Source organism: Ruditapes philippinarum, unplaced genomic scaffold (assembly GCF_026571515.1).
Source record: "Ruditapes philippinarum isolate M1 unplaced genomic scaffold, ASM2657151v2 ctg2368_1_1_1_1, whole genome shotgun sequence".
Taxonomy (NCBI): Eukaryota; Metazoa; Mollusca; class Bivalvia; order Venerida; family Veneridae; genus Ruditapes; species Ruditapes philippinarum.
This window is the reverse complement of record NW_026852697.1, coordinates 1,752-26,298: the sequence shown is the minus strand read 5'-3', so window position 1 is coordinate 26,298 and position 24,547 is coordinate 1,752. Positions and strand designations below refer to the sequence as shown.

Here is a 24,547-nt window from a genome sequence, read left to right as displayed (position 1 = left end):
AAAAACAATGCACGGTAGGTTATCATTCTTGCGTCCTGCAATCCTCCTCAATGAGATCTATCCACCTATGAAGTTTCAAGTTATTCCCTCTAACACTTTTGAGATAAGCTCCGGACAAAAGTATGAAAAATAAAAAATGTCAATAACTCAAAAATTATAAAGGGTAGAGTTAACATTCTTGTGCACAACATTCCTCCTTAATAAGATATATCCACCTATAAAGTTTCATATTGATTTCAAAAGCTTTTTTTAGAGATATGCTCTACTCAGGTGAAAAATTTATTATGAAAAATAAAAAAGGGCAATAACTCAAAAATTATGAAGGGTAGAGTTATCACCCTTATGCACTGAACACCTCCTGAGTGAGATCTTTCTATATATGAAGTTTTCATGTTGATATCTCAAAGCTTTTGTAGTTATACTCTGCAAAAATTTAGTATGAAAAATAACAAAGGGCAATAACTGAAAAATAATGCACGCTCAGTTATCACTCTTGTGTGCAGCACTCCTCCTCAATGAGGTCTATCCACCTATGAAGTTTCAAGGTGGTACTCTTACACTTTTTGAGATATGCTGGACCACTCAGGTGAAAAAAATTTAGTATGAAAAATAACAAAGGGCAATAACTCATAAAATATGAAGGGTAGAGTTTATCACCTCCTGAGTAAGATCTACCTCTAACACTTTTTGAGATATGACTCCGGACAAAAAGTATGAAAAATAACAAATGTCAATAACTAAAAAAATTATAATCGGTACAGTTATCATTCTTTCGCACAACTTCCTCCTCATTATAAGATCAATCCACCAATGAAGTTCATGTTGACATCTTAAAGATTTTTTTTAGTTATGCTCCAGTCTCAGGTTAGAAAAATAAATTATGCAACAATTACAAAGGGCAATTACTCAAAACGTATTATTAAGGGTAGAGTTATCACTTTTTTGCACTGCACACCTTCCTAAGTTAGATTCCTATCCATCTTAAAGGCTTTTTGAGTTATGCTCTGGACAAAAATTAAGTTTGAAAAATAACAAAGGGCAATAACTGAAAAATTATGTAGGGTAGAAATCATCATTGTTGTGCACTGCACTTCTCCTACAATATGATTTTATCCGACCTATGAAGTTTCAAGTTGATACCTCAAATACTTTTTAAGATATGGTCCGGACTAAAATGAGGACGGAAGGACAGACTGAAGGAAGGACAGGGCGGACGTACGGAGACTAATTTTATATCCCCACCGCCTTTTCGGCGGGGGGATAATTAAACATTTTCCAGCTTATAGCTAAAGGAAACTCAGAATTTTGGCTCACAATAATTAAGACATGAATTCTGAATGAAGTTCAGAAGACTTTGTGTAAAAGACTGATTTACGGACCCAATTTAAGTTATTGTACAACCTGGTATGGTAAATGCTTACTGTGAAACGCATATGGAAAACCAAGTCTCCTCATTTTAGGGAAAAAATGTTTTATTGCGCAAGAAATGAAATTATTCAAAAAGACAGGAAGGAAAAGCATTGATGCAAAGCATCAAAAGGGGCGACGCCAAAAGAATTGATCTAAAATACTTAACAAAAGATGTGTAGGTTTATAGCCTGTACCGATTTCATGTGACCTGGAGGCTAGGCCCAGTTTAAGTTGAAACTTAACCAAAAAGAATAGACACTGTCTTGCCAAGATGCAAAGACAATTTATAGTCAATTAACCAATCTTAAGATTTTATTTTACCAGATACAAGGATACCTGAGTCATCATCATATAATCACATGCACGAGTATCGAACCTGGGAAAAATCTAGTCATATTTTTTCTTCCCAGGTCTGATACTTGTACCTGTGCATATAATAAAGCTTATTGCTTAGGGTTGCAGACATGTCATTGACATATATTAGAACATAAAAGAGGACCTAAAATGAACATCAGGGGACACCAATAGGTACGCAGAGCAGAAGTAGAAGAAGTACCAGCCACATCAACCTGAGCTGCTATCAGAGATAAAACTTGAACCATGTAAGAATGTCATTACATATGGAAGATGCTTGAAGTTTCATGAAGAAGAAGAAAAATGAACTTTTTCATGTGCAGTATATAGTGTGATCAAACTGTATCAAATGCTTTTACAGTATCATGCAATACTGCCTTTGTCCATTTCAAATTAAATGCACTTTATTAAATGAATAAAACATGTGCCAGTCGCAAAACCACTTCTAAACCCTGACTGAAACTGCCTGACCATGACTCGAACACATGACTTTCAGAAGACCATTACTGAGCTATCCGCCCGGCTACACATTTTCTCTTAAAATAATGAAACAGTTCTAAACCACAACATATTTCTCCACTATATTGATTAATGTCCTTGAATTTCTGATATAAATTTACAGAGCATAGTGAATTAAACTCATGGTTATATGCAGTCACAGGATGAGAAAAAACTTTCAGCTTCACCATAACTCAAAACCTGTGACCCACAGAATAATGTACCGCGGCTGTAGCGATTGAGCTATCTGGCCACTTACACATTTTCTCCCCTAAATAGTGAACAGTTCTAAACCATGACAGATATTTAGATTTTTAAATTAACAGATAAATAATTCTTAATTAATAAATAAGAAAAAAAAACCTTACATACTCATATAGTCTTAATTAATTAAGATACAATTTATATACCATTGTATAATTATTTTTACTAAAAAGGCTTAGACAGTTATGTTGTTGCCATTATTTATAACAGGTCAATTTGAAAGTGAAATAACTACGTGCTAATTCATGTAAAAAAAAAAAAAAAAAAGTACAATATCAAAAAAACAAAAAAAAAAAAAAAAAAAAAAAAAAAAAAAAAAAAAAAAAAAAAAAAAAAAAAAAAAAAAAAATATTTTTGTACAGATAAAAAAACTAACCTTTTTCTATAATAAGAAAATTTTATGAAGACTGATTTGTATTTTGCATCAAGGGCACCGGGCGAAAACATGAACATTATGCAACCAACGAACCACTTCGTGGTAGATTGTATTTTCATGTTTTCATCTGGCGCCTGGTTACTTAAATTTGTACTTTGTTGGTTTTCATGTGGCACATTTAATCACCCCACTATAAAATTTAGTGTACAAATTTTTGACAAGGGCAAGTAACAATCTACTCTATGAAAAGTATGTTGTCGGGTTGACTCAGGAGACCTGGAGATTGAGACCGGTGTCCCTCCATTATAAATAGATAAGGCAGAAGCTGTCCATTTCAAACTATACACATCAGGGGGTCGAACGTATAGCGGTGCGATACTCCTTTAAGCGAGGTGATTTCATGCGATACGCCGTAATGGCGGATTTACCCGTGTAAACACACGTCAGAGTGAGTGTTTTTTATTCAGTATTTTCATAAATCTTCGATTACAATTGCATATTTTTTATTGAGGATGGTGAAGATAGGACCGACACACATTTCGTCAAAATTACAGAGGCCTAAATTTCATAATTAAAAAAGTTATTGAAGGTAAACTGACGGCAACTAATTTTGGGTCGGTGAATAAAATCGTTTAATGCAAGCTTATATTAATATAGTTAATTTCTTTTTCTTCTTTTATTCTATAAGAAGTAATCATAATTGAGTTGCATAGCAAGTGCATTTGTGCTCCGATATACATAGATGCTTACTGGTCAAATATTTAAATGTACGCTGGATTTTAGTGCGATAAAATAACTGTACGCTGTTAAAGGTTCGATATTTTTCATTATCACATCTGCTGTACATGTTTTCCTATGATTATACTAAGATATCCTTGAAATAAAAGTTTTGTATAACAATCTATATAAGTGTTTGAAACTTAATTTGAATAATTAATAATAATTATCCTGTGATAATTAGGAGTTGGAAAAAAGTAACCTTTACTCTAAGATCTTAGATAAAAAGTAGGAATTTGACCAAAATATGTAAGAATGAATTTAAGAAATCAATTAAGAAATATTGTATAAATTAACTCACTTTCAAAGCAGAACGTTTCAGAAAAAATATCATTTAATATGTGATATAAGGGCTGTTTTACTTCATGAGGTTCTAAGATCTTTTGTACATGCTGCTGTCAAACTGATATTTTTTACATATTATAAATAGAATTGAACATTCAAACAACCTATAAAATACAGTGAAAGTACATTTCTCTACTGTTCTAGAGATAGAGACTGAGAACAAGGTGGTAAAAATCTTTAGGTGGTAAAATTCTTTTCTAAAATGTTTGCTTAGAACAGGCTATTTTTGTAGTGCACATGATTGTGGCCGGTCAGGAAAAAACACAAAACTTCAATCAGTCATTAAACACCAAAACAGCTCAGTGTCTTTCATAGGAACAGCTGATGCTCACATGTGCAAATACACAGTTGTAAATGTTGCAGAGCAATTAAAACATTACAAATTGATTAACAAACAAAACTACTGCCAGATAGGTAAAGTACCACAAGTACAAATGCTGACACATGTGCAAATAAACAAAAAGCTATTTAGAGTATATATAATATTAGATTGAGTCACACTGCTTATGGAGTAGTATATAAATAGCACATGGGTTTGTGGGTTACAGTTAAAATATCATCCAAAAAATACTGTTAGCCAAGGTGTTAGCCGAGGGAAACAGTATTTTTAGGAGGGTTGATATTTTTACTGTTACTCACAAAAACATGTGTATTATTTATTTTATTTCCCGATCTATAATACATTTATTTACATAAAAACACGTGCCCAGATTTTATACTGTTAAAAAGTGCTGTTGGCCTGTAAACAGTACAAATCTCTTGGCACACTTGCTTTAACAATAAGAGTAACCCCTAGTGGAAAATGAATTATTTACAAAAAGGTGAGGGTAATGCTATACATTAAATGTTGCAGAGAAAGCCTGGTTTTAAAAGTAAATATACTGGCAGATATGTTAAATCACTAAAAGTATGAATGCTTTCATAAGCAAAATACACAAAGCTGTTTTGGTATAAACACTGGTTATGGAGTAGTATAGTTATATATCCAAAGCGACAGAGCTAATGACAAACATCAGAATTACTGAAATACAATGATGTGCTCTGTATATAATATATAACATCCAATCCATAGAGGAAATCAAACCAGTATTTTTTTTTTTATAAATTTCAAGTTCCATAGCAAAAAAAAAAAATAAAATAAATGGAAGAAACAAAACGAATATTATCATGACTATTGATTACTTGATAGAATTTCAAATTTCTGTGCATAACTTATCTCATTTGAATGATTAACCTTTGTGAGAAAAGAATATTTAAACTAACTATATCATAGTATAATACATAAATTGACACTGTTGTTTTAATTGACACTGTGGTTTACATGTGATTAACATACAAACTCAAAACTTGATATTTCATCAACATTGAATAAGAATGTACTGTAATGAGGAAGTTGCCACAGAAAAACATACCAACATTTGTGCGTACAGTTGATTTATCGGACCAAATATTAGGCGTACAGTAAGAAAACTGGAAATATTTTATATATTTTCGGATAGATATGGAAAACTACTTTTGTATATCGTTTTGTTTTCAAAAATAAACATGTTGGGACTTAAACTAATCGAATATCTCGTTTTAAAACGACTGATACATTATTCGTTTGCATGTGCATATCAGGTTGACGGTTGAATTTTCAGCAACAAATACCTCAATAACTTCCTCAATTCTATAAAATTTAGTATTTTATTTTGAGAATCATGCACAATTATAAGTTCTGATCAGCATGCACAATGCTATTCTTCAAAAATTACAATAGACAACAAATATTTGGAAAAAAACATGCTCATACCCACTTTCGTTATCGCTACCCTCCGCCATTAGGGCGTATCGCTTGAATTCACCTCGCTTAAAGGAGTATCGCACCGCTATACGTTCGACCCCCTGCACATGTTAGAAAAAAATAGAATGTAACTATTCAGAATATGATTTGTTTTAAGACTTTATCAATTATATTGCTGGATCTATGATTCAGGACATTTTCAATCAATACATGTATTATCATTTATAACTTTAAATGAAAGTCTCATCCCTTTAATAATAATGACATAACTGTAACTCTTTAAATTCAGAAATATTATAAATCTAATCATATCAATATACTAAGATATACATGTATGCACATAACATTACCAATTCCCAGTTTCTATTAAATGAATATGAAATCCTAACATTAACATTGGTGCACTAATGGTTGGAATTCAAAATCTAGTAGAAAGAAAACAATAATATATAAACTCTGTTAATATAGATACTATTATTAGCCAGCTAATACTGGGTTTAAACATCTTTAACCTGTAGACTGATCATGTATTATCATTTATAAATTTAAATGCAAGTCTCATCCATCATAACTGTAAGTCTTTAAATACAGAAATACACATTATATCCATATTAACTATGATACACTTGTATGAACATTACATAAATAATTCTCAGGTTCCGTTAAAAATAAATATAACATCCTATTAACATTGGTGTTTGGGTGGAATTCATAATCTTGTAGAAAGAAAACTATAATGTACATGATATTGTAAAGTATAAAAGTAAAAAAAAAATCTCCATAAAAATCATATAATAAAGATTAAGTTGTGTGAGTTTCTAAACATTAAATGCATATCTCTTACAGTAACAAATACTGTCCCTCATTAGACTTTACTATAAAACTAACTGTATATATATCAAGTGTTCAAAATGAGCACCCATATGTATAGCTTAAATATTCTACCTTTTCATTTTTACCAAAGGTTATTTTATGAGCAATTTACATACAAACACATAGAAAATAATAATTTCACATATTGATTAGAATATTCCTCTAGCAGAATACCTATAGTATATGTGCTAACTGAACAAACTAGAAAAATCTGGTCTAAGGTATATAAAGCCAGTAAAAAAATATATATCAATATTCACTCATCATGGCCTCTATGCTTTTGATTACCTTACAACTGGTAAATTTTATTAAACAAAAATAGTAAGTTATACCTAACTTCAACCTAAGATAGACAGAAAAGAACAAATAATTTAGTAAACATGAGTTACTTCCCCTTAAAATAGAGAAAACCTGAAACCCAAAAGAACGCCCTAAACATCAAAATTAAGAAATGTTGCAGGCTCAGTTTTATTAAGCCATGCAAATTCATGGTAAAGTATTCATAAAAAATAGATGGCCATGTGACAGCAGTTTTTGCAGAAAATCGGATAGCTTTCAAAATCCGGATACTGGTACACCTTGTAAAAACAACCATTCTGTGCAACAGATAAACGTAATATATAAAATTAATAGGATAATCGTTTATAACAGTCCATTACCTATCCTTATACTAATTGGCAGGTGAACTTTCTTCATGTAGGAAAATTTTGAAAATATATGAATGAATGAACGAATGGATAACGGCATCAATGTAGACCACAACGATATTCGAAATCCGGGTTTGAGTATGCGAATTTCTCAAGTGTGTCGAAAGGATGTGCGGAATTGTGTAAATATATCGCGTGTTGATAAAAATACTGTTTAGATTCTACAAATGTATATGATTTGAAAGGAAAATGTTTCTATGTAACTTTTCACGGAAATGGGCTGTACAATGATTGCGTTAAAAGCCAATAAAATGTCGGCTGTAGAAATCGAAAGGAATTTTGTCACGTGACTTTTGCCCATGCTACCGAAAACTACCCATCACAATATCACGGCGTTGAGACGCCGTGAAATAAGAGTTATCAACATGAAACTTTGTAGGTAGATAGATCTTATTGAGTAGGTTTCCAGTGCACAAGAACCGTAACTCTGTCGTGCCTATTTTTGCCCTTTGTTTATTTTTACACTTTGAACTTTGTCCGGGACATAACTCTAAAAGTATAAGAGATATCAACATGAAACTTTGTAGGTAGATAGATCTTATTGAGTTAAAGCGCATTGTTAAAGAACCATAACTCTGTCTTGCTTAACTTTGGAGTTATTGCCCTTTGTTCATTTTGACACTTTGAACTTTGACTGGGACATTACTGTAAAATTATATACGAGATATTAACATGTGTAACAGTCATGACGAGTTACTGACCTTTAATACAGGAACGCCATTTTCAGGTTAACATACGTAAACAATACGTTGTACTATACTTTTTTGATAGTTTGCCATTATTCTGTTGTAAATAATAATGCGAGTATTTCTTTGGTCTAATTTTAATGAAATGCATAGATAGTTTCTACTACAATGTTTTAATTGAAATTAGTTGTAATGCAGACTGTATGATCTATATAACATTATAAGCAGGTGCTCGTGTCTGTATAATTGTATTGTAAGTTGATTAGCCAATCATAAATAGCCGTAAGAGGGCGTTGTTGTGCAAAGCACATATAAGCATAGGTATTCAAGGTGAGTTTGGTTTTTGTTGGTGGAAGTCAGATTGTCAACATCTAATCTTGGAACTTTGAAGTTGTACCTGCTATATATTGTCTGTAATCCGTGTACTCTATGGTTTTTATATAGTAGAAAGTAAACCGGGTTGCAGGATATTTGTTGGATAATTGTTTGGAGATAAATAAAATAAAACAGAAGCATAGAAAATACAACCATAGTATAATAAGGAGGCATCGAGATGTTATATGTAAGAAAGGCATTGAGACTAAGAAAGTCTATGATTGGGATTGTTATCAAATATATCCATAGTGTGTATTGTTTATTTAATATTTGTTAAATTTAGGTTAATTGATTTATATTCCAATCATTTTGAAATCATTGGTCTTTAATTTTTTAAGTAGGGAAACCTAGAGGAAAACTATAAATGTAATATATTGAGAACAAATATGTATATTTAAGCTCGGTACACGTTACACATGAAACTGTGTAGGTGGATAGGTATCATTTGGTAGAAGTGCAGTGCTAAAGAACCTAAACACAGCCTTCCCTAATTTTGGAGTTATTGCCCTTTGTTCATTTTTACACTTTGAATTTTACCCGAAACTGTAAAAGATATCATCACGAAACTTTATAGATAGATAGATCTCATTAAATAGAAGTGCAGTGCAAAAAGCCATAACTCTGTCTTGCCTAATTTTGGAGTTTTTGCCCTTTGTTCATTTTTTTATATTTTCCTGTGTCCAAAACCTTCTTTGTTTTTTTTTAATTTATTTTCAACTCTTAGTATCTTTCACATACTTTTTTCATTGAAGTCACTCTCTTTGATAAGTCAAACTATTTGATTCGTATTCATAATTATAGTGAATAGATCGATATATGCAAAATTGCGATCTTACCTGCAAGTTGGCGTTTGCAGCACAATGGAAGGAGTTAGCTGTATGGAATTATTTTCCTATTATAAGTCAGTTTATTATTTCTATGTTAGTAACATTCATTCATCTTATATTCATTGCAAATTGTGTAGAATAGCTTGGGCCCTATGAATCAGATCTTCTCAGCGAGCCATTACATACGTCTATCGTCACAAACCGAACTGAACTTTTGTTTACTTGACCTTTAAAAAGAATACATGTATGTACAATATATATAGAAATTTTTTTTCTACTGTATCGTTTGATTGTGCATAGAAATAAATTGAACAATGACATAGTTCTTTATTATACGTAGACTACGTAGTCTTATCTATATATATATACATGAAACAGAGATAAATGTTACAACGAGATCAATGTAAGGCTATGAAAAGACACGGCATGTCCCAATTCTGTTATTTTAGCCGACTTTAGATCATGTGTAGATAACGAGTTTTCGAGTCTTTTTATACCAACAAGTTTTTTATTTCCGTGAGGCATTTAACTTCGTAATGACTTAACTTTAATAATTCGAATGGAAATTGAAAGAGTAGAAATGAGAAAAACAGCTGTTAAAGACAATATTTATTGTCTTTAACATTGACATAATACGCATTTGAAAATGATAAAGTGTCCTAAATGATAGCGCGATACAAATTTTAGTTGTGAATACGGCAACTTATTGTTACACTAAAATATTCAAGCTGTTGTTTTTGTACTATCGTCCTACAGATCATTTTAAAGCAATATTTTCCTGGATTAAATCTCATTTTAAGACATGATGAAACAAGAGAAAAAGAAAAAGAACAAACAGTTTAAAAAAGGAAATAAAACCCATCTTTATTACACCAGAGACACCTTGTTATGTTAAGTTTTTCTATAAGTAAAACAAAAAAGTTGCTGTTTATCTGCTTCTGGGAGATCACCCCCTTCATACTTCAATACAGCAGGTGTCAACTTCAGTGTTACAGCTGTAAAATGTTTCCCCGTTAAACACTTCGGTGTTTCGGTCCTTCGGGATCGAACATTGGTTGTCAGTGCATTTAGTGTTAAAGATTGAATACAGTTTATTCCGGCGGGGAGGGGGAGGGGGCGTGATTGTTACACTTTACATTATCTCTCGTGAACAGACTAGACAATTTTCATATTATATTTTTGTTTTCATTGCTTTCGGGGTATCACCTCTTTCTTAAAATTATTTTACGTGTGGATCATAGTAGTGGATCTCTCACGAGTTTATTTTTAAAAAATGATCACATACGTAAGTTTAATTAAATATTTTTAAGTAGTAAAAATCAAACCCTAAAGAACGCCCAAAACGACAAAGTTGAAAATGTTGCAGGCTCTTTTTGATTGAGTTTGTTCATGGACGGTACTAGAAAACGGAAATTACCATCCACACCCCCCTCACCCACCACCACGAGCATTTAAACATGAAAATGTTTTTTTGTTTTTTTTTTTACTTTACAAACATCCGCAGATGTGTTCTTACGGCGGTTATCATGGACTATACAATGTGACACTTTCGGGCCATTCCATAAAAAGCGCGAATGGTCCCGTACTAATAGAAAGCCTATGCCCTTAACGAGAACACATAGGACGAAACTAAACAAAACGAAATTTTAAACGGGAATGTCTAGTACGATTATCTAAATACCATCACGAAATTCATGAAATTCCTAACAACAGCTTGTTTTGGCGTTTTACTTTTTACTTCTATTTTTGTTAGCTTATAATTATATTACATGGAAAGTCGTCAATTAATTTTTGACAATCATTTTGATAAGTAAATATTTTCAGGGCAAATTAACTAACTTTCCCTTTATGTTTATCGAAAAATGTATCACTTAATTGTCATTCATCTTTATCTGACAGTCATCATTATAAAATGAACGATTTATGAAATATAAATATGAACAAATACTGTTTGATACGTATTTGTCCGCATATTTATCATAATCATTTATATAAAAAATGGATTGTAAAACGTACACGGTAACCAAAATGTGTTGGTTAGCCTCCCAAAAGCGCATAAATATATCAACGACTATAACCAAACTTTCTTCGTTGAATCTGTCTTCCTACTTTTGTAACTATTGCGAAATCACTTATATTCGTGGCATGAAATTTCGTGGTTTTATCAAAACGTGTATTTTCGTTTAAATTCGTGGATTTCCATTTTTCTTGTAAAATAACACGAAAATTCGTGCCCACGAATAATAATGACTTTACAGTACCCCGATTTATCGAATACCTTAGTTGCGATATAAATTTACAACGGGGAATCATTATTTGCTTAACCATCGGAGATTTATAAGTGTCCAAGGAAATTTAGGTAAGACTTCTTTTTTTTAACTATATTGCATTGATTTTTTAAATTAAATTTCAATATTTTCTATTTGAGTTTTTGCATTTTCAGTTCATTTCTTTTTATTATTTAATTATGTTTTTTACTGATAAGTAGTGTTTGGAACAAAAAAGTTTTGTGTTAAGAAAGCATTAAAGTAAATTTATCGTATTCAAAACCTTTTTACAAATTATCAAGACGATTTCTTTAGAGAACGATTCAGCCTTTAAACTTATAACATAAAACATTGAATAAAAAAACGATAACAATAAGGAAAAAAAAGTAAAGAGGGTTAAGTGTCCGCCTTGCCGATAATCCAAGCGAGGTATTGTTCTATGCCAATGTGAGAAAATAACGGCATTGTTATTGCCCTAGATGAGATAGTAACCGATGGGGCAGTGTCCTAAGAATATGTCGGGAATTTAGCAAAGGTAAGAAAAAACAGCTAAATGATTTGTTTAAAGTGAGAAAATAATTGGAAGGGTCAGAAAAAAAACGTATGGGAAATTGTCTTAAGTGAGATAATAACGGAAGATGAGAAAATAGCGGGGCCCGGGGTAATTCTCAAATGTGAGAAAATAACCGCTGGAGACATTGTCCGGGACGAGAAAATAACGGAAGGGGAATTGTCCGAGGTCAGAAAATAATGTATGATGAATGGTCTGAATTGAGAAAAAAACGACAAGGGAATTGTCAGAGATGAGAATGAAGAACAGGGTGGGGGGTGGGTATTGTCAGGGATGGAAATTTTAATCTTAATTTTTAAAATAACCATCACTTGTTAAGAGACCATCTCTACATAGTTTGTCATACTGACTGCAAGATTTAGTTATTGCCAAAATGTGTTCGAAAGCATTGGCAAAAAAAAATATTTTAACCTATATTATTTGTTTTAGTTTTCGTTTGACTAGATCTACTATCTACACAAAAAAAGAAAAATTCGTCAAAATTGTAAATAAATACTATTACAATAAATGCGAACTCGAAAAATTTACCGCCCATAACGAATACTTTTTCTTGCCCAATTTACCTTTTTGTGGGAGTGTGGAACCACTCTGAAAATATAAAAAAAATAACAATTTTAGAATATTATAAGAGAACATTAAACCTTTTTGTCCATTCTTTCTTTTCAGTGTACTGGTGACCTTTGATGCACTGGTGGTCTTCGATTTTTTATCCAGGATATTGAAATATTAGATAACTGGTAAATTAATATAGTAAGTATCCTTTTAATTATTTTTCGATGGTTTAAGGCACCTTCTAGCTCTATTGTTCATCTCCCGCTGATTGCAATTTTACAAGCCAAACATTTTTAACTTCACGTATTTGAATGAGATCCCCGCACATGTATATGATAGAAAGAAAAACCTGAATGTCAGGCTTAAGTACAGGAAGTGGTTTGAAGTCATGTACAAACCCGCAACAATTGGACATGAATTGCTTGAAAGTTGAAAATATTGTCCAAAGATATTTAAACCGTTTGAAAATTTGACTCGCAGTGAAAAAAACACATCACAAGTTGGTATTTCATTGAAAATAGTCAGTCAATAAATTTTGTAGATAACTAAGTATGACTTAGTATTTTTGCCCTTGACAGTTCGAAAAGTTGCCTTTTTATGTCATTGTTTCCTCTTTCATATGCCTCAGTAATATTCCCACGCTTAACAATATTATTCGGGGACATTAAATCAATATGAATAAAAATTTAAGTTAAAATGTAAAAGTAATCAAGTTTCTAAAAGGAAACATGATTTAAGGCCTTTTATAAAACACCTGCTTTACATTTGTTTCCATCGCGCACGAATAGAATGTAAATCATCTGCAACAAGCCATGCTTGAATAAAAGTGAGTGTAGCATGAGTGTTATTGTGAGGGGCCGGACCAATTGAAAATCCATGATTCCATTCGGACCTGTTTCCCAACCTCGTAAGAAAATGGTTATTCGAGTAAAAAAATAAATAGTGCTTTAAGGTGACAACGGAGTCAATTATCACTGAAAAAACCTAAAATGAGATTTTTTGCTTAGTAGATTTATCAACCATTTCTGAATACATTCGTGATTTAATTTTGGAAGCAGTTAGTCCAAAAAATGTGTTTTTAAACGGTACCTGTACGATTTTTATCTGCTATTCGCGTAACCTGTCAATTATCGATAACGCTCCGCCCCCTGTTGAGGCATCAATGAGGGAAATCGGTAGTTCCATATATCCGTGAATTACCGGTCCATACTGGTCCATACCACTCGTAATTCATGTATCGTACAAATACCGTACATTTTTTATGAATATCGTCTACCTTTTATTTAGCAATTTTTTATTAAATAATAAATTGTCGGCCAATGTACGTAAAATAATGTATAAACCATAAACAATTAAGCATAGCGGCAAATCGCACGACCACGGGGTTGTTTAAAATTATGGTTGCTAAAATATCAATAATGTGTGAAAATAATTTGTCTGTCCCGTTAATCTGATAGATATTACATTGAGTTTATGGATTTTTGAACGGATTCAATGGCTTGCTTTACATTCAACCTCGTTTTCTAACAATGTCAAGTAAAACAACAACAAAAACAGACAACTTTTTTATGTGAACGCCTATATGACTTGCGGTACGGTGTCCCTGACAAATTTCTAAACCATTTTAGATTGTTTAAGGATGATTATTTCTCTATGAATCAATAAAAAAAAATATATATATATATTATCAGTGTATGCTTTGAATAAATTGTTCGCCAGTAAATTGAACACAGTACTAATAAACCTGGGACAAAGTATGGAATTATTGTATACCCCAGTAGAAACTGGATCTCTATGCCGTGCGTAAATGATTTTCATGATAATAGATGTCAAGAAGGTCAGATCATAATTATCGAGTGATACCTTTTATTTCTATTAATATATGTCAAGCATTTATATCAATTTGGAGGAAAAAATATATTTCTATTTAAATATGTCAAGCATTTATATCAATTTGGAGGAAAAAATATATAATATCCCGTTCTAATTTGTACATCTACCATGGACTTTAAAAGACCGTCAGAAGCCAATTTTTTCGTTATTTTAATTTATATTTTAACGGAAATTCATACACGAATACACAGACAGAGTGACACTGGTATAATATAATAATAATGCTGATGATAATAATAATAATCTTCAAACGTGAAACGATTAAATACCCCGCTAACGGTGCGCAAATACGTTCCATCCCCCCCACCGAGTGCCTCAAATTTTACCGACAGTCAAGTGATATGTGAGACCGATACCAGACGAAAAGTAAATCACGTTAAGATTTGAAGAAATTTCTGTTATAAACTGATATTAATCAGCAAATTTTTAATTGGTCAGATGACACTGGGTCATAAAATGTTGTTAGAGTATGTTACCGCAACTTGTGACCTTCTCTGGTGCGATATTTGTGTATTATGCAATTATTTAGCGTGAAACGTAGGGGTCCGAGAGAGAACAGCCGATTTATGACACTTCGTTTGATGCGGGTCGGACTAACTTTGAATCGGCATAACTTTTTTAATAATCAAGCATTTAACATGCGGTTTAAAGCACATGAAAGGGAATTTATTTACGGAGGGAACCGTGTCAGGGATTTTTGTTTGCTCAATCAGCGACTTAATTATCTTTAATTACGTAATATGTATGGTGAAAAAAGTCGTATAAAATGTTTGACGTTACGTAATATTTTTTTGAGAAAAGATAGAAAAAATTTGAGACACGGTTCCCCAGATATTATAAGTATGTTTATTTTCCAAAAGTTTGATGACAAAAAAATAAAAAATGACTTTGATATGACGATTTAAAATTTTAGGATTTTTATTAAAAATCAATCATTTACAAAGGCATTTTTTTCAAATATGTTATTTTTTATGATGATCAACGACATTTAATGCACAAAGATTAAATAAATAATAATTATTACTAAAATAAGTTGGTTTAAATGACATTTATGTGAGTACCACGGAAAGTGTCTGTTGTCACCTTAAGTTCTTTGTTTATGTGTAAGATAATATAGTCTCCACGTTGTATCACTTATTATAACCAGTTTAAACCTACGCAAAAATATTTCAACTTTTATGTTTATTTAAAGCTGTATGACATGTCAACAAATACCACTTGAATTTGATCGTCACGCTAAGATTTTATATCATTTGGCAAATTTACAAGTTTCGCCAAGAGCGGTGTTCGATTAAGGTTTCGGGCAACTCTTTTTAATGCATATTTTCTTCTTTCACTGTAGTTATCTTCATAACAAGAAGAAGAAAAAACGCATTTATTTTTTTATTTTCCCTGATTTATACAATGATAAACATACATTTTGGAATTCTAAAGAGTAAGAACAATTTACCTGATTGAGGTCGCCGGGGATCGAACTTTGTATGAAATTTTGAAATACATGATGGCAGGCTGCGGCCATTTCAAAACCGCTAACAATTTTATTGTTTTATCCCAAAATGTCGCGTTAAATTTACAAACCCGCGAGATTTTCTGTCGAAAACGTACAAAATGTCACGTGAACGTTGCATTAAACTCGGTGTTCATAAGAGTTGTTGGATACAGAAAGGAATAGCGACATTTTTGCAAGTGTTGTAGAAAGTCTACAAAACGTCGTGAGAAAAAGTTAAAGGCAGTGACATTTTGTTCCTCAACAACTGTATCATAAAATAACGCGGCCGCTTATAGCAATTTTCAGCCAAGACTTTTTGCACAGAGATTTTTTCCGGCATAAAAAGTCGTGGCTTAATACTCAAACTCGACTTTTTATTACTCAAAACAAAATATCGCGGATTATAATGCTTGCAATAGGCTACTTAAACTAGGCATATGTTTGTGTGGTTTAAACTACAATCTCGCGGTTTCCTTCATAAAACTCGACATTTTACGACAGAAGTATGACAGAGAAACTCGCGAGTTTCTAAAAGCCGCGGCATTCTATACGATTTCGATATAAAATCTCGCGGATTTAAAAGTTGCCCGCGACATTTTATCAACTGCTGGTTAAATTCCACGCGGCTTTATAATATACGCTACCGGCAACTATAGGAATGGACTAAATACGGGCGGGCGTTATAAATTTTCATGACACGTTCGCCGATTTTTGCAACAAGTTAGCTCGTCCTTCCCTTGATGAAGAAGACCTGTCGTGTAATTTATCGACGCCCCTATTTCAAAGTTCAAGGTCACACTTAGAGTTTAGAGAAAACAAAAACCTGCACTTTGTACAATAAAGTATCTAAACGATAATAACCCTCTTTTGAGACATCTACACTATCAAAGTTTTTCATACCTTCATAGTCCATGTGATTTCTCGCAAACAGCAAATAACTTTCCCGCCCCATCAATGACAGTTTTCGAGAGTGTAAATACTTTGCACCTGACAAAAGACCTATTTGTAGGGAACGAACAGGTTAGTTGTCGAACTTGGTTTTGCAGGCCACACAATATGTTGATACAGCATGATGATAATAATATATTATAATAAAGCTACACAATTTGCATATAGAAAATAAACCAAAAGTGCATTGTGAAATGTGTTTTTTTATTTTTTGTTCATGTACAGTCATTGAAAATAATGCCCTTCTCCGCTTCGGTTCGAATCCGGCAATGGACTTTGGATTCTTCTATGTGCGGAAGGTAACCATTATGTTTACGGAATGTCGGTGATTCAACTTAGTTGCCCGCTCTTGCTTAAGATATCGAAGGTATACCTGAGGTATTCTTCCTCCGGAGTAGTGGGAAAATCGGCATTAATCCCTTACGATGTCGATATTACTTAAACTATAATAAGACAAATGTTATGAATTATAATCATATTAAGTTATTGGGTATTTTAGATCATAAAATAGTGACATTTGATACAGTTTTTTTCACGCTTTGATAGGTATTGTCGATCTTACTATTATACTGTTTGTGTAACTGGATAAGATATTTTATTCATTCAATATATGTCACAGTATTATGTTTCAAAATAAGTTGAAAATCCAGGCTTTTGGATGGTAACTCGAATGGTGCGATTATTTTGTACCCTTACATGAAGGACATTTTAAAATTAACAATTTTATTTGTCCTACATATATATATAAATTTTTAGTCTGAAAAATGGTCTGAAATTCAGTAACATAGTTAAAGGCAGTTCCTTTCTTTTAATTTATTATAATTCAAGGGAATCTACCATTTCATGTTTCCAATACCTCTTTCTTTCATTTTGTGAAACGTATCAAAATCAATGGCTAAATAGGACACATAAGTATCAGTTAAGCCACTACACCTAAAATATTGAAATAAATGTGTGATTTTTTCGCATAAATTTAAGGATCTATCACCAGTGGACTTTTTCTACATGTATACGATTCGTAGACAGTCCTATTTCAAGAAGAATTAAGTGATGGATCGAATTTTCACAATACCAGGTAAACAGTATTCCTGACAGGTCGCCAGTTATTGCCCACAACTTTTGGTTGTTTTCTTTCTATAATATTCTATAAAAAATTTTGAACTTTGAATAATTTGAGGATATTTTCAGAAATCGAATTTGAACATAGCCTATATTTTAGGCTTCGTACCCTGCTCCAAAGTCAAATTTTGTAAGTCAGTGATGCATTGCTCATATATTTTTGAACAAGTTCAGTATTTTTTATTACAAAATGATGTTTAATGAAGCCGAAAATTATGCAGTTTTTGGATTAAATAGGAAAACTTTTATGAAATCGATTTGGATTAATTACTTCTCTGTTAGTACCGTCAAAATGATAGTCAAAATGTTTTTGGAGCTAGCATTTACAAATTCTAAATGTACAGAAAACTGACTAAATCTGAATTATGAACTAGTAACAAACACTGTAATTGCTGACAATAAACCTAGAATCTCAAACTTTTTTTTTTCTTTTTGTGCTTCCAAACTATATATTATTACATCATTTTACTTGTGTTCATAAGTTTAGGTGTTATGAACAAGTTGGCAACTTTAATGTTTTTGTCTTTATAGGTTGCTTTGCCCAAAAGGCGAAAAATGGCTATTTCTCATATTCTATGGCCAATGGACAATGGTTAATTATTCAATTAAAGGTACGTTAATCTTACTAGATAATCTTTAAGCCAACACCAATATAACAGAGAACAGAAATGGAAACAAGAAATATGAATTTAGAAACTGTACTTGATGTTTTAGACCTAACCAACTATTTTCCAGGAAAGATTACGCAAGATCTTTTGTATCAAATAACTGAATTAGATTTTACGAACGTTGAGAACAAACCTGAAAAAATTGCATGGCAGTTCATTCGCAAAATTGTTCATCGTGATTACAATGCTAGATTTGTTCGTTATGACAAAATTGTGGAAAAATCATCTGCTGGTTTTCGAGAAAAGCTAGAGCAACAAAGAGGGAAACTAGTAGAACAAATTCATCCCCTTGACATTGTTGTAGCTGTGTTTATATGTTGTGATCCAATAGCTCGGCAAGATATTGTTTCACATTTATGGGAATGCCGGTTAGCAATACCTTTCATTTTACCACCTTCTTGTGATCATGAGAACACATTGTCAGCCTATATTTGGCCATTGCGGAGCCTTGAAGGGCTGTTCCGACAAGAAGATGGCGAGTTCATTGAAACGTCTATTATAGATCAACCATTTAATTGCATTGGCTTCATGAAAATCGGGGAAATTTCTGAGTGGTCCAAATCAAATCTTTTAAATTGTTTGATATGGGGGTCCGAAAAAACACATCCTTCTTTTTACCACCGAAATTGTAAAGGCTCGAAAAAAAGCAAATCGGATATAGTTGACGGACTAATTGAAATATTCTGGTATCTTCCCGGTGGTGAAGAAGCAGACGACACAGAACACTTTGTCAATCCAACACTAATTTTAAACTTGCGTGGTGATGCAATTCGTCACAAAGAACAAGTAGAACTTATTGGAAAACAGTCGTCGCTTACACTTATTTTGACAGATTTGAATCATTTTGATGAATGTGTTCAAATTGTTGAAGCGTTGTCAAGAGTTAAATCATCTGCCTTGATATTACTGGCAAACGATGAGACTGAAGGCCTAGAGAACATTATTAAAGAGCCTTTAGCTAGATTTAAATATGACACTGTTGAGGTATTGGCTATTAAAGGGAAAATGTTACCAGACGTCTTAGAAATGATGCATCAAAATATTCATTCAATAACAACTTCAAAACCTGAAATGAAAAAAAATACTCTTTCTAATTACACTCAATTATTTGCAGACAACAATTGTGATGTTGATGAAAAAAGTCAGACCTTTACAGAAGTATTTGAAATTGTAAATGATATATGTAAACAAACAGAAACCATACATGAGAGTGATCGTAAAAGAAATATTTTTCCATTGCAAGAGCTGTTTTGGAAAGAATGGGCTGAAAAGGATCGTGATTTTTGGAGGTATTATCAAATGGATGTAAAAGAGAGAAAGCAATTTGGAAATCGAAAACTTATCCAAGAAAAGTTATTTGAAATAAGAACCAAACAGTTTGAATATTTGAAAAACAACACGTTAGCCCTCCCAATGAAATTGTTCCTCCAAGCATTAGTGAAATTTTGTTCTCTTGATTATTCAAGTGTTAATGAATGTAATCGAATGAAACTCCGGGTATTTTTAAGATTCTTGAAATTATCTTTTAATAAGGTATCAAAACTCAGTGTTGCAAACTTAAACAAAGAATATTGTAAAACATTTGCAAGAATGTCTTCAACCAATAATGCAGAGCAAAAACAAAGTCTAAAAATGTCATTGATAGAAATAGAAAACAAAAAATCAAATGTTTTCTTTGGTTTAGAAAATATCTTGAGAGAAATGGGACAAATATACGAGGCCTGTGAATTTGTACATACATGTGACACTGACATCCCATTCCAAAGTGATGACCTTGTCAGCATTTCACATACAGTACTCCCAAGATATGCATGTGTTATTCTTCAAGAGGGATACTCGATCGAAATACTTGATGGTGACGCATGTTCTGTTCCACTGGTTTGGGTGAAGAAAATATTTAGTGAGTTTTCTCACATATCAGGTCAAGACAAACCGTCTAAAATTCACATTATTTCTGTCCTTGGCATCCAGAGCTCTGGTAAATCGACATTTCTGAATACTGTCTTCGGCATGCAGTTCCCAGTAAGTGCAGGGAGATGCACTAGAGGGGCATTCGTGCAAGTCGTAAAAGTACATCCGTCTGCGCATGGCATTATAAAAGAAGACCTAGATTATATTTTTGTAGTAGACACAGAGGGTCTAAAGTCAGTATTACTTTCTCCAACTGAATCAATAAAACATGATAATGAACTGTCAACATTTGCAATAGGTTCATCTCAAACGACAGTTATAAATCTAATGAGTGAAAATTCAACTTATTTGAGTGAAAATTTACCAATTGTTGTACATGCATTTTTGAGAATGTTTATGGTAAAGCTGCATCGACGATGCGTTATTGTACACCACAACATGGATAAGTCAAATAAGAATAAATTGTTAGAACAAGAAATGGTTTTACGAAATATTTTAGATAAACTTACAAGAAGGGCCTGTGAATTGGAGCAGTTGCCACGTTTGCAGTTTGAAGATATAATCCAATTTGATATTCAGAACCACACGACTTTTATTCCTAGTCTACTGGAAGGTAAACTACCAATGGCACCAATAAGTGCCTCGTACAGTAGGGAAGCATACATTACAAAGAGGAATATTTTGAATTTGATACCAACTGATATAGACAAAGATTGTATTAAATCTTCCGCTTCTTTTTCCGAAAGCTTGGGCAAACTTTGGACTGCGATAAAAAAAGATCGCTTTGTTTACGAGTATCGCAACACAAGAGAAATATGCTTGAAGCTTGAAGTAGATTTTGACTACATGGAGATTCTGCGCGAAGTATTGCATATTATTGTGGAAGAAACAAATATTTGTATATCAAAAGTACAAAATGGGAGTTCCACGCAAGGAGAAATTGTTGAAAGATTCCGCGAATTTATCGTCAAACAAAGAGAAGTTTATACAGAACAGTTGAGGGAAATGTTTATAAAACGTAAAATGTCAAGTGATTTTTTAACAAACTTAAACCAAAAATACATTGACAATTTACAGAGAGAATTCAACAAAAGTGAAAAATCATTTGAAAATCAGATCACTTTTTGTTTAAAGCAGCCAAATATTCATAAAGTACTGCTTGGCAACTTGAGTTTGTTTAGAAATTTATTTAAACAAAATGATAATAACTTTAATGTGACATGGGATCTATTTATAGAAACAGTTCTTAAAATACCTGACTATCTTTATGACGCCGTTACAGCTTTGCAATCAATATATCCCGATCGTAGAAATAAGATTGAAAAGGAAAACATTGAACGTAGTCCTCTTTTAAAGGATTATGTGGTTGATTCTGAAATTCACATCAATCATACATTTATGCCTTTAGAACAAGCTGAAATCAATGCGCTCGTGAAGAAAATGTATGAGATAAAGCATGCAACTGTAGCAAAATTCGAATCAGATTTACATGAGCTTATACAAGATATGCCAGTATATTCAGACTTGATTACCAAACAGATACTGTTAGGTATAGATACAAGTTTAAGACAAAAGCTGAAAATTGAAGACAACAGTATGCATATAAGTTTTCAGTATAAGATAGATGTCCTTATGTCCGTTGCAAAAACATATGTACGAAAGATGACACAACTTTATACCAAAGGAAGTGATATTAGAAAGGCAAAATCCGAAGTGCATTCTCTTATGTTGATTGAATTCAAACGAGAAAAAGAGGCTACAGAAGTCTTATTAGAGTTGTTAGGTAAGTCGATAGTATGTGAGTTGGATACAAAGTTAGAAATGACAGTGAATGATGCTATGATGAAATCTTGCATCAGACAGAAAATTAGGACCAAAATGTTTGCAATTGGACATTTTGTGAAACATATAAGTTTGAGTACAAATGAAAAATTAATCAAACAGTATCGGGAAAACCCAGTGTGTGCTTTTAAACAATATCTTTTCACTTTATGCAAAGATTATGTTTCTAAGGAGTTTATCCAAGACGACCTTCAGTTCTATGTCCGTTTGAGAATCAAAGATGTATGGAATGCTATTGAAAACGAATGGGAAAAGGACAGAAAACTCATAACTCAGACTGAAAAAGAAGGTATTGACCATGCAGGTAGGGTTACTTCCATAGATAACAAAACTGAAAAATACACAGGTGTTACCTTGGAAAAACTCATACAGATTATTGCTAAAGAAACGTGTCTATCTTTTGAATTTAAACATGCTGCTGTTAACAGCTTATTTCCATTTAGATCAATGAAAATCCAATCGCTCCAAATGTTTAAAGACATCGTTTCGGAAAAGATTGAAAACTTTATAGGTCAACAAGTAGAAATTCTCAGGAAAAGTATTCATGATGAGTTAGAGAGTTTATGTAAGTCATGCTCTAAAAAGTTGTTTAAGCGACTTATCGGTTGTACAAAATGCTGCGCAAAATGTAATGAAATTTGCATACTGTCAGAAAATCACGCCGATGACCATATCTATATTTTTCATAGACCAATTGCAAATGCAGATGATATTGACCATATCAACATATCTTGTGTGTTGAAACGGTTAGCACACCAATGTTTCATGAATGGTAAAAACGTTTTTGAGATATCTATGCAACAAGGACACGAAGACTTTTGTAACATTTCAGAGGAAGAAGTTATAAATGAAATAAGAAAAGTGTTAAAGATTGAAGAATATTAACTTTTCTGTCAGAACATTTAAATATTTAAAAGGGTTATAATTTTGTAAAGCAAATTGAATAATTGATGTACTTGTCAAAGCAGTCAATTATTAGTTTCAATAATTAGTTTTAACGATTGATTGCAAAAATGTTATTGTCACATAAAAATAATATTGATTAGTGATCCATTGGATATGATTGGATATTCACCTGCAGAATGACATATTGACCCAGTCTTTTTTGTTATCAAAATTGTTGACTCTTTTCGGAACAATGCATTACTTGAATTTGAATATTTTGAACTATAACATGACTTGATTAGTAAATATCTGTAAAACACATGTATTTACATTTTTTTTTCAGAACGGTTTAAGTATGATATGAATTATATATTCATATATTTAGAACTGATTTCAAAAAAAATATCAATTATTGTAGATAATGATATCAAAATATAGTTGTTTTAAATATCATTTTTGTTTTCTTGATTTTTGTTTCAAAGGATTAATGTTATTCCATTAAATTATTCATTTAGAATGACATCGTATATTTTGATTTACATTCTGTACCATCTAATGTTAAGAAATAAAAACCTTTTTTCAGACGCTAGTTGTAAAAGCAGAGATGGAATTACAAAAACTACTTACGGAGATAGGACTTATGCAGTTTTATCCCGGGAAAATGAAAAGACAAGACCTTTTTTCAATTTCTTTTCATAATATTGATAACAGTTCTAGAACAAATGAGCCAAGAAAATTATGTGAAAAATATCAACTTGAAATAAGCAGTTTCAATAGTGACAGTCGATTTTTTAAAACAATGAAGCAATCGAAGCAGAAAGATCTTTTAAATAAAGTTGAAATACGAAAACATGTTCATCCTTTAGATATATCTACATTATTATTTATATGTTGCGATGATGTTGGTAGGCAGGATTTAGTCAGACATTTTTGGGCTTGTGAACATGCGTTTCCGTTCGTAGTTGAAGTTCAGCAAATAAATAGCTCACGTCATAGCAGACAAGTGAATATGTTTGCATGGAGTATGAGAGGCATTGTTGGACAAATTGAAGATAAAACACGTTCCATCACACAAATGGCATTTAGAGTTGTTTCTTGTTTCCGGGTAAGCCAGTCTAAAAACAGCT

General features: G+C 32.2%; 1 protein-coding gene across 1 annotated transcript; it reads left to right on the top strand.

Annotated features, from left to right (window-relative positions):
- The first annotated feature begins 11,497 nt into the window (after positions 1-11,497).
- LOC132721366 (interferon-induced very large GTPase 1-like) lies at positions 11,498-23,994 on the top strand. The gene is made up of 3 exons (XM_060705656.1): positions 11,498-11,634; positions 12,780-12,863; positions 18,646-23,994. Exon 3 carries the CDS (start codon positions 18,783-18,785, stop codon positions 23,418-23,420), a length of 4,638 nt encoding a protein of 1,545 aa, XP_060561639.1. The 5' UTR covers positions 11,498-11,634; positions 12,780-12,863; positions 18,646-18,782; the 3' UTR covers positions 23,421-23,994.
- Positions 23,995-24,547: the final 553 nt, after the last annotated feature.

Excerpts from the sequence above, each read along its gene's own strand:
- LOC132721366 (XM_060705656.1), top strand. The coding sequence starts at position 18,783 with ATGGAAACAAGAAATATGAATTTAGAAACTGTACTTGATGTTTTAGAC.